This window comes from Aptenodytes patagonicus, chromosome 26 (assembly GCF_965638725.1).
Source record: "Aptenodytes patagonicus chromosome 26, bAptPat1.pri.cur, whole genome shotgun sequence".
Lineage (NCBI taxonomy): Eukaryota > Metazoa > Chordata > Aves > Sphenisciformes > Spheniscidae > Aptenodytes > Aptenodytes patagonicus.
In genome coordinates this window covers 262,264-277,272 of record NC_134974.1, presented here as the reverse complement: position 1 = coordinate 277,272, position 15,009 = coordinate 262,264, and the positions used below count along the sequence as shown (strand labels likewise).

The window sequence follows — 15,009 nt, the reverse complement described above, 5'->3', positions numbered from 1 at the left end:
CGCCGCCATCTTTGCTGGGCGACGCCGCCGGGCGCCGCGCCCGCTGCCTAGCTCCGGCCCCCCCCCCCCCCCCCCGCCGCCTCGGAGGGCTCTTCCCGTGGGGGAGGGAGGGCCTGCCCGGTACTGCTGCCCGCGCTCCCCACAGCTGCCCGTCGGAGCCCGTCGGCCCCGGTGCCGCGCCCTCACGGCGGGAGCGGGGTCACCGGCCCCGCGAGCCCACGCACACGCCCCGCGCCGCCGCTCCGGTGCCACCCGGCTCCTTGCCCGGGAGGCGCGGCCGGAGCCCCGACACTTGCCGAGTCACCGCCGGGCGGCTGCGGGGCGGGGCCGGCCGCCGGCTGGCGCGGGAGGGGCGGGCCGGGCCGCCGGGCGGGGCCTGCGCCGCATCGGGACCAGTCGGCAGCTCCTGCATCCCGGGCTGCGAGCATCCTCCGGGCGGGGGCCGGCACCGCGGCGCCTCCGCACCGGGCTCCGCATCCCGGCTGCCCCGGCCTAAGCTGGGCCATGGCGGAGATCACCAGCGTCCACCCCGGCTTCGGTGAGTGGGGCTGGGCCGCACGGAGGGCCCCCTCCTCCGCCCCGGGAGCGCCTAGGCGAGGCCCCGCGCGGCGCCCGCCGCCCCCGAGGCCGGGCCCCGCGCGGCGCCATCGGCCCCGCTCGCCGCGCGGGGACGAGCCGCGCCGGCACCGTCCCCCTCCGCCCCCGCGGGCCGGTCGTCCTCCCCCCGGCGGCAGCCAACACCCACCGCTCGCCACCGGCAGCTGGGGCGGTGCCAGCGCTCGCCCCCGGAGCCGCCGCGGGAGAGGGGCCGCGGCCCGGCCCGGCCCGGCCGTCGGCAGCGGGGCCCGGGCCCGCGGGGAGCAGGTGCGCGGCCGGGCCGGGCGGCCCCCCGCCGCATGACGTGATGTCTGTGCCGGGCCGCGCCGCGCCCCGGCCTTTGTTCGCGCCTCCCCGGGGGCCGGGGCGGCTGCGGCACCGGCGGCCCGCCAAGGGGGGGGCCCGCGGCGGCGACCTGGCAGCCGGGAGAGGGGGGGGGGGTCTGCGGGCGGCGGCGGCGGGGGCCCCCGAGCTGGGGGGGGGCGGCGGCGGGGGGGGGCGCGGCGCGGGCCGGGGGTGCGGGGCGGCGGGGCTGTCGCGCCGTCCTGCGGGCCGGCCGGATGGCGGGGCGGGGGGGGCGGCACGGCCGGCCCGGGCCGGAGCGCTGGCCGGGCCCCGGTGGAGTCGGGAGCCGGTCCCGGGGCTGCCGGGAGCGCATCGGTGGCGATGGAGAAACTACGGACCCTGCTAAATCATCAGAGGCGAAGCGGCCCAGGGCCGTGCCTGTGTGGCTGCGGTCCAGCCACGGACATGGCGCGGCTCCCTGGGTTGCTGGCGAAATAATTCTCCTGAGTTGGTGCTCGCTAATTTTTTAAGATGCTTTTTTTTTGTAGTCCAGTGGGTGACAAGGGCTGGTACCGCAGCATCGGGTGTCTGTCAGTTGGGTTTCTCCAGCCCTGAAGATTCAAATCGCTGCCTCCTCCTGTCCTCCAGCAATTGACTGACCTTCTCCTCAGACCATAAGGCCCCATAGTTAAAGCACAGTTACTACATTTCCTCTGAATTCTGAAGCACTTAGTAATAATTGTCCCTACTATATAATTTCTCTAATGTACAATGTATCTACTTACCTTTTACGTTCTGTGTTTCCTGGAATCCAAGAGCCATGCACTGTCATAATTTAACCATTGGCCACCATTAGCCGTTAGGGTATAATTAGCAAACATCAGTTTTAAAAGGAAGTTTTCCCCAAAAGTTGGTTTTGTTTCAGTTAAATCTTAGCATCACATCAGAACAAAGATTTCTTCCGCAAAGTTTGAATTAAAAAGTGTGGCTCTGCTCTTTTTGAGAGAGGAGACAGGCTGCAGTGCCATTTAAAATGGACATTCAAAGCACTTCGCTATGCACAAAGTTGCAAAAGCTTAACTAAAATTGGTTTTAGGCAGCTTTACATCAGTGTCATCTACAACTGTAAGGAATTATGGAGACAGGATTAATAAATGTATGGAATGATTACACAAGTAGGAGTCTTCAGCCAGGAAAAGAGGGGTGTCACCAGCAGCACAGAGCAGGGAACGATCGCTCCCTGTTTCTTCTAATGCAAGAACCGGCATCAAATGAAACGAGGTGGGGCGGGCTCAGAATAAAAGCCCTTGTTTTGTCATGCCGCGTAATTAAGCTGAGGAGCTCTTTGCCACAGAACATTATGGGAGCCAAGTTTAAGAGTTAAGGTATTTCGATGGAAGAAAGATCACAAAGACTTACTTGATGCTTTCTAGTGCGACCGCTCATTGCTTCTTCTAAAATTGTCCATCAGATCTGCGGGAAATGATGGTACAAGAGCCGATTCTATGAAGACACAATAGAAACAAAACAGACACAAAAAAATGAGATCAGAATAAGAAAGGAGTTTCAGCATTTGTCCTTTCTTGCATATCCACTGAGGCTTTTAATGTCCGTATATGGCTGAATTGTATTCAAATTAGCTGTTAAAGACCACTTGCCTCATTTCAAAGAGGGAACATTAAATAACAAAGTTGGGGTTTTTTGGGGTGTTTTGTTAATATTATGAATTCTTCTTGCTTTAGTTAATTCAATCCAAGGCTATACTTGCACTGGGGCCTGAGACAGATTTATCTGTGGAGTCAGTCACCATTGCAAAAGACTTCCAGCTTTAGTCTGGGAAGACTTCTATCTAACCAAAAGTGATTTTGTTATTTTTGCAAAAAGGAGACATATTCTCTTGAAAATCACAGTTTTCCCTGAGCCTATCGGATATTGAGATTATAGTCTGGCAGTCTCGTCCTCTTTCCTGTTAACCTCAATAAATAATAATGTGGAAAGAAAAGAGAAAATACAAAATTAAGGTGCTCTCTATAGCTTCAAGTTTGAGGTTGGAAGATTATTTTCTCCTCTTTATGGTACAGAATGAAGATAGGAAAATCAGACACACCTTTTGTACAGCTGTTCCATTTAGCTATTGCCGTAATTGACATGACAATGATTTTTTGTTTTCCCTTTTACTATGAAAGCAGTTTGTACAATTCGTAAAGAAAGAGACGTAGGGCTAGAGGGCTGCTTTGTTTGCTTGCTTCCAAAAAAAAAGAAGAAATTTGCTTTAATGATGATTAAACCAGTAATACAATAATAAGTTCTAAGAAGAACCTGGCTCTATCTTCCCTATAACCTCCCACTAAGAAGTTGAAGACAGTAAAAAGATCTCTCCCTTTTCCTTCCCTTTTAAAACTGAACAAACCCCGCTTGTTCGGTCTCTCCTCATCTTCCATCTGCTCTCCATTATCCATCCGCTCCAACTTTTTAATCATCTTGGTGGTCCTTGACTGGAATTGCCTGAGTACGTTGGTACAGTATACTGGGGAGCTCAACACTACTGGTTTCGTTCTGTGACTTGGTAATGCTGCTCCAAAGCCAACTGTTATGAATAGAAAATAACTAGCATGGTTGCTAAAAATGAACGTGGTGCTTTTTTATTCTGGCTTGTCATTACTGAAGAACACAGTCGACATAAGCTCTAGAAAATACCAAATAGTCCCTAAATCCAAATACAGGATTTTCTGTCCGTTGTTTTTGGACATTGGATTTTCACATGAAAAGTAGTCTTGGTGGTAACTGTGGGGTGGACAGACTTTTGTCAGTAGCTCCCAGCTCATCAAAACCTGTAAGAACATCAATAGCAATAACGGGATGAAAAAGCAGAGGAACAGTTACAGAAAGCAACCTCAGCTTTTGGGTGAGACACAGAGAGGGACCCGCACGGTCATTTCACTAGGGCTCAGCATACTTTCCCAGAGGAGGTTGTGGGAATGGTCAGAACAATCACTGGGGGAGAAACAGTCGACCGGTGTGATACAGATCATTGTCACATTATATGGACATGCCCTTCTTTCCCTTGGATATCTTAGGTCAGGGCCATATTCACCCCCACCAGAAAAAATAATTGTCATCTACCCAAATGACACCTCTCTGTCTTTTTTGTGTATACCATTGGCCCCGTATCTGTCGTAAGGGGCTAGGACAAAACAATCGACCATTTCAGGCCAAAGTGATTTTTTAAAAATTGTTAATAAAGGATAACTCCAGATCCAGTGTTATGGCCATATTTATTACTCCTTTCCTGTTGTTAGAATGTGTAATGTTTCTGAACAGGGCATTAAAAAAAAAAAAAAAAAGTGCCTCCTGCAAATCAAGAAACCGTATTTCTGCGGAGCTGTGGAGATGCTGGTAATGCGGGAGCTTGATTTGGCAAGGTAAGGCAATCAACCGTTTGAAATTCTTGGCACATGAAACGTAGGTCAAGCATGTGTTGGTAGTGTAAAATGTTTCCCATGCAGGAAAATATAAATTAAAGGAAGTGGTTTTTTTTATTCTGGGGAAGCTTTGATACCAGGATTATTGAATTAAGAACGACATAATAGTACTGTATAGCTCTCCATCCAGATGTGCTTGGCCCCACGGGGGCATGGCCACTGTGAAGGTACAAGCTCGTTCCTGACTGCCTCGTCTTCTCCGCAGATGTCTCTCCAGTTGTGGCAGGCCTCATTGGTGCTACTGTCCTTGTGGTTTCTGTCTCAGTAACAGTTTTTGTGTGGACATGCTGTCACCAGCAAGCAGAAAAGAAGCACAAAACCCCACCGTATAAATTCATTCACATGTTGAAAGGCATCAGTATCTATCCGGAGACCTTGAGCAACAAGAAGAAAATTAACCGAATCCGGAGAGACAAGAATGGCACTCCTAAGGAGACTGGAAGGGGAAACCTCTTGGTGGATGCTGCTGAATCTGGTTTAATAAGCTCCGATAAAGCTCCGGATGGGCCAAATGCAGCCCCCCACGTCGACCAGCTCCCAATAAAAGTAGATTATGGAGATGAACTAAGTCCAGATCAAAGCCTCACTCCAGGAGGAAGTAAAACCTCCTCCCCATCTTCTCCAGGGGATGACGTCATGTTGGGTGAACTGACCTTCTCAGTGGACTACAACTTCCCCAAAAAAGCACTGGTCGTTACCATTCAGGAGGCTCATGGGCTGCCAGTGATGGATGAGCACACTCAGAGCTCTGACCCTTATATCAAGATGACAATTCTTCCAGATAAAAGGCATCGAGTGAAGACTCGTGTACTTCGCAAGACGCTAGACCCGGTCTTCGATGAAACCTTCACCTTCTATGGGATCCCATACAGCCAGCTCCAGGATTTGGTGCTTCACTTCCTCGTGTTGAGCTTTGATCGCTTTTCTCGAGATGATGTTATTGGAGAGGTCATGGTGCCCCTTGCAGGGGTGGATCCAAGCACTGGAAAGGTTCAGCTGACCAGGGAGATCCTCAAAAGGAACATACAAGTAAGTCACTTCATGTAGTGTGACACAAGGCTCCTTGCATTGTATTTGATCCAGGAGCCTCCGTGGTCTAATAAGCAGGAATACTGCAAATCCTTAGCCATGAAACCCATTTTTCCACAGATACGTATTACTGGTATTGTATGGCTGTGCTTTTTTAGTTAGGCAGTTCTTTGCTGTGTGGTCGTGGCGATTTGATAAGGCATAGTCACTATTTAGGTATAGAAATGATGAATGCTATAACTGATGATGCCAAGAAAAAAGGCCAAGTCCCCATCTCCGAGTAAAAGAGCTGATGTGATAACGGGACATTCATCAGTGCCCAGCCTTCCTGACCGTACGGTGGCAGGGGGGAGAGCTAGAGATAAGGGTGCTCCGAATAAGTTTTACATGGATTCTGAGTAACAACATATTCTGTTCTGCAAAGGCAAACCTCACTGAGAGAGGGAGATTTGTCTGCTCTGACCGTTTTAGACACCTGTACTTGTAATTATCTACATCTGAACTTGTTACTGTAAGCCGTAAGTAAGTGGGAATACATCAACACAGTCAGCAGAGTCTGACGTGATTCCTCTTGTCCTGGAGCAGATACCTAAATCAGCTCAGATGAATCCCACTCTAGATGACTATTTTTTTCCTCACTTAAGAACAAAGTGTGTCTAAGATGGTTTTGTCAAATGTAGACACCTAAAATTTAGGTGAAATGAATCCCACTCTTAGAGTCTACTGCCGTAAACTAGAAAGATGAGCAATCCATATAAGATATTAAGGCTTACCTTGGGGAAGATGTCTTCTGTCCTCAGAAAATACACTACGCTCAAGTAGGAGGATGAGGTGGTACTTAAGATTTTTATTTTCTTGCTTAGTTTATTTCTGCTACCAATCCTCCAGGTTCAATAGAAAATGGCATTTGGGCTCACTTACTGCCTTAACGTGTTGGAAATTGTTGCTGGGCTCTATAAGATACTTCATTACGTCCTAGAGTGGCATTATTTTACGTGAAAAGTTTTTTCTACTATATGGAGCATTTGACTTTTTTTTTTCCTTAAAGTTATTGACAGGAGACTCTATGTCAATGGCCCAAAACAAACCAAAAGAATCTCAACAAAACCAGAGTTCTGGTGATTACTTTGCTTTTCTTAGGTTCTTGGGATGCTTTACATTATGGTAAAACAACTGACTGGTTTAGGTTCTTTTAATAGTATTCTTTTCAGTGCATTGACCGTCTCTCTTAGAAGTAATAGATTAAAAATAGAGGAAAAAGGTCACGCTAAATAAAAATAGACTTAATCGAGGATGCAAATTATTGAACATTTATTAGTAATCAAAAATAAGTTTACCTTAGTGTCAGGTGTGCGTTCTTGAAAATCTGCATAGTTCCACAACATCAAAACAGCCGTTACTGAACAAAGTTTTCAGTGTCAGGAAGTATCAAAATCTGGAATACAGAATTGCATTTAAAACCCAGTAAATTATTACACTGATCCAAGCCAGCAAAGGTGTACATCCCATCCTAATGAACATTCCCAGTAATTTCTAACGGACAATCTAACAGTGCAAATTACTTTGAAGTAACTGCATTAAATTACTTCAGACCAAAAGAACCCCAAAACTCTAACAACATATACACACCACACCCACGCACCCCCAATACTCTCTCTGGCCATTGTATTCTGGTGTATCCAAGGAGCCAAAGTTCTCAACATTTCCCTTCCGGGGCCAGGAACTCGCTCATATATTTACTCTCCTCCCAGAATTTTGCACGAGCAGCAATAGGCTTCGTTCCTTGCATTTGGAAAACACGTCTTAAAATTAAACACAGGGGAGCTGCTCAAATAAAAAGAAACCACCAAAATAGGAATGAACATTTTCCGTGTTTAAGTTTACATGCACAATTTTTCCCTGCTAAGCTGAATAACAGCAGTTGAAAGAACAGCTTCACCTCTTGGGTGATCACCAGAGCATTTAGTGTGACATCTACTGTAGTGCTTTACCGGTTTGAAGTGAGAAAAATTCCTGCGTTTGGGAAACCCCCCCCCCCCTTTGCTCTGCAGTTAACAGACACCGATGGGGGCAGGAGGAGGGCAAGGTGCTACCGGTCAAAACTTTCAGCAGGCAGCTATTCGAGTTGTTGCAGTAGCTCTGCCATCAGCGCGTTACTGACACCACACGATTTCATACCCATTGCTAATACTGTTTGCCTTGATAGCAAATAAACTTACTCTAAATTAGTGCCATCTCAATGAAAGTTAATGAACGCCATCTGGAAACCAAACCTAATTATCTTAATATTATATGACTCTTCGAAAGGATGTACAGCAAGTTTAACTGAGTAGATCTGGTTTTATCTTCTTTTATCTTCATCCTTTACCTTTGCAGACTAAACCGATGGTGAAACTGTCAAAGCGTACCTAAAGAACTTGAGGTGCTTGGGCATCAACGCTCCACCAAAAGTCAATGAAACTTAAGCTCCTAAAACCCACAGGTGCCTCTAGTAGCAGACCTCAAAAGGCAGCCAGAGCCGCTGCTCTCTCAGCAGGCGCCCACCAGGTTCGCCCTCACGGAAACACAGAATTCAAGGGGAGAGGCTGTAGTGATGCTTGCTGTGCTCATCAGGCACAGGGTGAACAGCACAGGAGGATTTACGTTACGCCGCTCGCTGGCTCCTTCTCCCAGAGGCTCCGTCTGCCTGAGGCACTTAAAAATTTTTTAGGCATTTAGCACAGGGAAAGGAAATTCTGGTGACCTCCAACATTTGCCCCTATTTATAAGACCATCTTGTCCTAATAAGTTCTTTCTGTTTCTTTTTCACAGAAATGCATTAGCAGAGGGGAGCTGCAAGTCTCCTTGTCTTACCAGCCTGTGGCGCAGAGAATGACTGTTGTGGTGCTGAAAGCCAGACATTTGCCAAAGATGGATATCACTGGCCTCTCAGGTAGAAGCTATTTTCTCCAGCTCTAAACGTGTATAAAAAAATCTCCCAAGTTCACTTTCAGATCTTTTCACCTGTCTTATCTGAACATTTTCTTTGTTTGCACACTTCTCCTCAAACTCTTTCTAAGGGCGATGGATCACTACGAGTAATCCATCACTCACCAACAGATGGTTATACAAACAAGACCAAATCCTTCCTACTGGGAGACCAGCAGTTGCATCTTTCTGGCATCACCTGGTTTGTTTACGAAGGCAGCATTTTCCAAATTCAGCAGATCTCCACGTTGCTTTTGGCCAGGCCGTGCAGGCTCTGCACCTCCGTGCTGCTGTCACTCATCATTGCCCTCAGCAGCATTTTTTCCACGGCACAACCGCTGCTTACCACGTCTACCTCAAACCCTGCTCCTAGAAGAGAGCGAGCGTAAAAAAGAGGAGGGATAGACTCACGAGAGAGAGGAGTAAATTCATATGACATTAGAAACAATTTTTTTTTTTCTTTTTTGTTGTTTTTGCTGTTTTTGTTGTTCCGCTATTTGAAGGGAAGAGAAGAGCAGCTGTTCTGGCTTTCCTATTTTGCAGTCACAGATTCTCAGACTCCTGAATCCCCTTAGCAAAGTTTCTTTCAGGATTACGGGAAAATGGTTGGAATCAACTTGAGATTCAGTAATAGCCCGACATACCAAATTTAATCCTGTTTTTGCAGCTTTCTCCTGTACACCTCAGAAAGTATGCAGACTAGGCTTAATTCTCTATTGTAGGCCTTAAATTTTACTCTTTCTTAAAAAAAAAAGCAGCTTTCCATGTGTGGTCTCCAACTACAGGATAATTTTTTTAGTAACTGTTCTTCTACCTGCTGAATCTTGCAAGGCTAGCATCATTTCTTTATATCATCTTTATATTATGCATAAGGTCATCATTTCAGTTGGATAAAAAAAGTGAAAATTAGCCAGTGTCAGCTGGGCAGGTGACTTCCAGCTTCAAAACTTGCGTTACGTGAAAAAAAAGCACTCTGTGCCTGGTATCTTAATTTTAATCCTAAACAAGCATCCGCATAAAGAGCAAGCTGACTGATAAAATAACAAAGTGAGGCTGATGGAAAAATGAAGGCTTTGTTTTAAACTTTCTTCTTTTTAGTACCTTCCACTATAAATGTTTTCCATCTGCAAATTATTAAAACCATTTTGGCACTTTGTTGGGCTATTTCCTGAAATAGGGTAAAAATATTTCTTGTTGTAGATGACAGTGAAAAGTGAAAGTTTTGGCCCGTTGGGCGCTGACTTCACCAAAAAGCTACCCGTTTGGTATTTCTAGGATTAATTACCGCAATTTACGTGCAACTTGCTTCCCTCCACTCCCCGTGCAATGTTGGGACTCGTAAAGAACTTGCACTGCTCACATCAGCGGGTTGCTTTGCTTTGAGAAAATACGCCAACGGTCCCCTCCTCCTGGGGGAGCTGCAGTGAGCAGCCTGGATTCACATCATTTACTTGAGCTGGCTCAAGGTCAGCAAGCTGAACCCTTTCCGTTACTTCTAGGGGCGTTACTGGGCTGTGTTATTAGTTTATTTCTCTCTCTTCTCCGGCAGATCCGTACGTTAAGGTGAATGTTTATTACGGAAGAAAGCGCATAGCAAAAAAGAAGACTCACGTGAAGAAGTGCACTTTGAATCCTGTCTTCAATGAATCCTTCATTTATGATATCCCTGTCGATCTCCTTCCTGACATCAGCATTGAATTTCTAGTTATCGATTTCGATCGTACCACAAAAAACGAAGTGGTGGGACGGCTGATTTTGGGAGCGCACAGCATCACCGCAGGTGGTGTGGAACACTGGCGAGAGGTGTGTGAGAATCCTAGAAAGCCAGTTGCCAAATGGCACAGCCTGAGCGAATACTAGCAGAGGTTGCGGCAGCGACAGCCGACTCGTAGAACAGACTTAAACCTTGTTTTAGCTGTAGAACTAAACTTTCGTAAGAAGCAGCAGCTGATTGGTTCTCTAGTGATGTGATTTTGCAGGGCACTAAAATTCTAAAGAGCATTAAATGAAAAAAAAAAAAGATACCACAAATATATATAACAGTGTAATCACGCTATTGCATGCCTAATACAAACTGAAATTAGTATAACTACCAATATCAAGTTGCAGATTTTAATACAATTATCTGTCACTATGGAAGTTGTGTTTGTGCCGAACTGTCTTTGCTGGTATTCACCAAGATTGGCCTGTCTTTATTAGGCTTCTCCCAAAGTTTCTGAATTCTGCTGTTTAACCTCTAGTTTCTTGTTAGTTTGCCTGCCCATTGGTTCTTGCAGTTCTGTTCTTTGCTGGTTTGGGAGTACCAACCGCATTTCCATATAAAGGTGGTTTAGAATTCTGCACTAGCGCAAAAGGAAAATACAGGGGAAAAAGGCACTTCCCTTCAGAGAAGAAACAATTCTGTTGTCAGGTACTGAAATACTTGCCGTTGTGACGTACTTGTTGTGGAGCTGTAAGGTCACAACATCAAAGATTTGCATCTAAAATTCAAAACACCAACAAACTGATCACGTTGCTTTTGCCACAGGGAAGTTAGCGCAGGCACGATCTCACAGACTCTCAGAAGCGGGGAAACGCCGCTCTGTTTCGTTTTATTTAACCCTGTCTGTGCGTGAAGGGCCCAAGAAAAAAAACCAAAAACTGACGTGTCATTGATTGGTAAGGAAACTCTTGCTGATTCCTTTAAACATTAAATGTGAAATTCTACATGATCGATAAGTTCAGTTATAATGGCGTAACGTATCTGAGACAGGAAAATATCTTGGGGGAGGAGGTTTTAAGTGAAAAAATTACAAAGCTTCTCTTCATTCGTACTTGAGTCAATTTGCATTATATATGGTCTTGTAGTTAGCTAAAAGCCAGCTCTCAAAAAAGGAGTAAACACAGGGCAAAGCCCGTCACTACAAGATGTGTCAAATGCTTCAAGAAGTTAAATTTCACCGTTTCGAGGCAGCTTGAGTTAGTTCTTAAATTGTGAATGACTTCTGAGACTTAGGATATGCTTACCATCACCTCTGAAGTGTAAAAATGTTACTTGACAAGCGTGACCTGTAGCACTTCAGGCTATTAACCCTGAATAGTCAGTAGTTTTGAACAGAAGTTCATAAAGTTCCACAAATAGAAGTGAAGTTTGGAAGTAGCTGCATTAGATCTCCTGGTCAACACGCTAGCCTACAAACTGGTTTTGTACAAGACAGTAGCATCCTGGCAACTAACTCAATTTGGCTTCTTCAAAGCCACATTCAAGCCAGGAGAGATGTAAGGATGGTAATTGGCAGCAAATAATTGATTGTAAACATTGTTGGTAAACTGAGCGGAAATAGTTACAACAGGCTGTAGAAATTTAAATTATTTCTGAACTCTCCAATGGAAATATGAAGCAGAACTGAGCTCGCAAAGAGGCACACAGAAGACCACGAATTTTCAGTAAATGTTTAGGTGCTTCCAGGCAGCCAGTCTGTTCTGTGCCCTGTGGAATGTAAATAATGTATTATAATTGAAAAAATTTAAGATCATTTAACTACTTACAGGACTTGACTACTGAATTTTAGAGCCCTGTTGGAAAAATGATCCTTTCCACCTTCGTACCAATGAAAGTAGAATAATTGAGCAAGTCTTACTCGGTTTCCTCTCCAGCCACCATGTAAAGCAACAGCTGCTGGGAGGGCTCTTCGTGCGAACAGTCAGCACTTTGTTAGTTGGCAATACTTTGGCATCTCTTCCTAAGAAATTATTTTCGGAAAGCTGAATTTTCTCACTCGTAGCTAGTTACTCATTGAAATGTCCTTCCAGGCAGAGTGTCTTTCTAGCAACAGAAGTCGCATTGAAGCTGAAGCTTTCTATTTCTCAGCCTTGCATGGCAGACAGAAGCGTGGACTTCCGTCCGTGCTTTATCGATCCCGATTATGAGGTTTCTGCCTGAGGTTATAGTAGATTTTATCTTTGTCTTAAATGCTTTCTAGGTCCTGCTCTATTAGTGGCTCACAGCCACAAACCAGAGAACGAGTTCTCCCTTGGAAATTGGTGTAGATCTATTTCAATTCTAGTTTTTGCACTAAGCAATTGCGTTGCTGAAGTTTAGCAACTGTCACGACTTTTCCTCAGAACATGCTTTCCAACACCGCTCCCAACATCTGAATAGGACATACTAACAACAACAACAAAGTTCCCTTTTTTCCCTTCGGTGTGAGAAGCATGCTTAAGCCTAGATGATCTCCTTAAGATTCCTTTAGTTGAAAAGGAAAGATGAACTTCTCGTCAAGGAAACATGCTCAGGGTAAATAGACTTAGGCTATCGGGCAGATAGGAGTAGCTCCAACACTCTTCTGGAATAATAGGAAACTGAAGATGTGCAGATATATATTTTTTAAAACGTAAAAGAGACAGTAAGTGACAGCGGACTCACTGTAAAATCTCCCAGGTGTGGTTATTCTTTACCTTGTGTCTTCTATTGTAAAATTAACTTGGACAGTTACAACTTTGTGTGAAAAAAGAAAAAAGGCAAAAAACCTAACATGTGAAACCGCATAATGCTATAAGCTAACCTACATTATGTAATGCTATCTTGTATGTTGAATTTGTTAACGCACATTGAGCGTGCAAATAAAAATTAAATCACTTTAGCTGCTGACTGCGCCATGTTTGACCGTAGGCAACACACAGATGACTATACTAAATACTTCAAGAATTTGTTTCTAAAACCATGCATTTCTGCTATGACAATTCACAGGAAAAGCACACACAAAATCAATCTCAAAGAAATAAAGGGACGTAACAGAATCCTGGCAAATTAACTATAACACTATTACTTAAACATTAGCACATACAAAGACTCTCAGTAATCTACACAGCCTAGTACATGGGTATAATTTGGCATAAATGGATATTTATTAGCTAAGTTGAATCTAAGTGAAAAAAGAGGACATTAGATGGGCAGAAAAAGAAGCAATTTGACTCAACATTTGTAATTTAGAGTCATTCCTGGATTCCTAGTCAAAACTGAGTTCTCCAGGAATACTTTTGTCCATCTCGCTCTGTGCAAGATGCAACAGTCTCTCCTGAAGTACAGTGATCTGGCTTCTGTGACTTGTTTTTCTGCAGCTCCCCATCAGCACTACACAGAACAATATTGCTAGGCACAAAGCCACGTCTTTAGAAAATGCCAAATAGTGCAGAGCAGCGAGCTGTGTTTCCTCAGCAACGCAGACTACAGCAAGCACTTTAATGCCATACTTCACTCGTTTTGATAGCTTCCCGCGTAGCAAAGGACCGATCTCCAGAGGTGCTTTAGGTGTCTCTACTTAAAACGAACTTCACGTGAGCTTCAGGCCTCATCTTCAAGGAACCTGACGGTTTCAGTCCAAGCTTTACAAAAAAGATTGCCTAATGTCCCAGAAAAAGGAATGTGGCCGGCGCTGCAGCTCTTCACATACAATTCTGCACCAGAGGTAAGGCTATCACAGGCTTTCCTGCCTTCCACACGGATGTAAAGTGCAGTCTTTGGAGCACCTTTGCGTGCCTCCTCTGATACAAATACACTGCAGTTAATATTAAAAATCGACTCTCTCTGGCTTCACTCCGGGACAAAGATGAAAATGATCGAACTGCAACGGACGCCGTTCCCATCGCCAGGTTCACCAGTGACGTTCTCAGCTATTTCAGTGATACTGAGGAAGGCGTTACTGAAGCACTCAAGAAGTTTAATTAGCTTGACCTGACTCCTGCTCTGGTGATTCAGTTCCACCACATGGCTCAACAGTGGCAGTCAGAGAAGGTGCTGAACACACAAAAATATCAGAAGCCGCTGAGATGATGCAGGTAGTGATCCACATGGCTTGGGCATGCATTTGAATTCAGCGTCCACTGACTCAGGACACAGTGGTTTATTTAACACCTATGCTTACCATTAATTACGTTGCTCTCTGCACTGCGATTGATCGCGGTGTTTAACCACTTTCAGTTATTTATCATGGTAATAACCACAATTAGAGCAGTTGGCTAAAACTGCTCAGCCAAAGCGCACAGTCACTGATTATTTTCTACTCATTGTGCAAGATGTGAAAGAAAATCTCTCTTCATCCTTCTCTGCTTGGCTTCTGCCTCTAATACTGCATGCCTTTAATAAAACATCCCGTTTCAGGTTCTTACACCATTCAGCTGAAACAGAAACAAAAGAATTTGCATAAGAAAGAAAAAAAGCAAACAGAATGGGTTTGACAAACCATGAAAAGAGAAATGGTTTTGTGGAGAGCATGGAAGCTCAGCTCTGACTTTCTTCCCACCTTCCTTGGGTCCGGGTGCTGGTGCCGTTTAAGTCAGAAGGATTCTGCATTGCTTTCAGCACAATTGGGTCTTTCCTCCTCCGACAGCTTCTGCCTCACCTAATTCCCCGTAGGAGTGAGTCATGTTGCCACGGCAACGCGATTCACTTTTGATGGCAGACGCTGGGTCAGGGCTCTTTCGGTATTTCCTTTGAGCAGGCAGAGCCAGGAATAGCTCCGTCTCCTTTCCGAGCCCCGGATCCGTGGGATTGCGCTAAGAGGGAAGACGCTGCCATCAGATGGGTCCCTCTGAAGGGCTTCAGCGCGCCCTCATCTCACCCTCGTTAAAATGCAACAACTGGATCTCGAGCATTCAACGAGCCGCTCCA

At 45.6% G+C, this 15,009-nt stretch overlaps 1 protein-coding gene across 2 annotated transcripts; it reads left to right on the top strand.

Annotated features, from left to right (window-relative positions):
• The first annotated feature begins 385 nt into the window (after window positions 1-385).
• SYT11 (synaptotagmin 11) lies at window positions 386-12,982 on the top strand. 2 transcript variants are annotated; one of them, XM_076359763.1, is made up of 4 exons: window positions 386-538; window positions 4,570-5,393; window positions 8,205-8,325; window positions 9,910-12,982. In XM_076359763.1, exons 1-4 carry the CDS (start codon window positions 505-507, stop codon window positions 10,218-10,220), a joined length of 1,290 nt encoding a protein of 429 aa, XP_076215878.1. In that variant the 5' UTR covers window positions 386-504; the 3' UTR covers window positions 10,221-12,982. The 2 variants fall into 2 exon arrangements, with proteins under 2 accessions (XP_076215878.1, XP_076215876.1); XM_076359761.1 differs by having other exon boundaries at window positions 8,205-8,328.
• The last annotated feature ends 2,027 nt before the right edge of the window (window positions 12,983-15,009 follow it).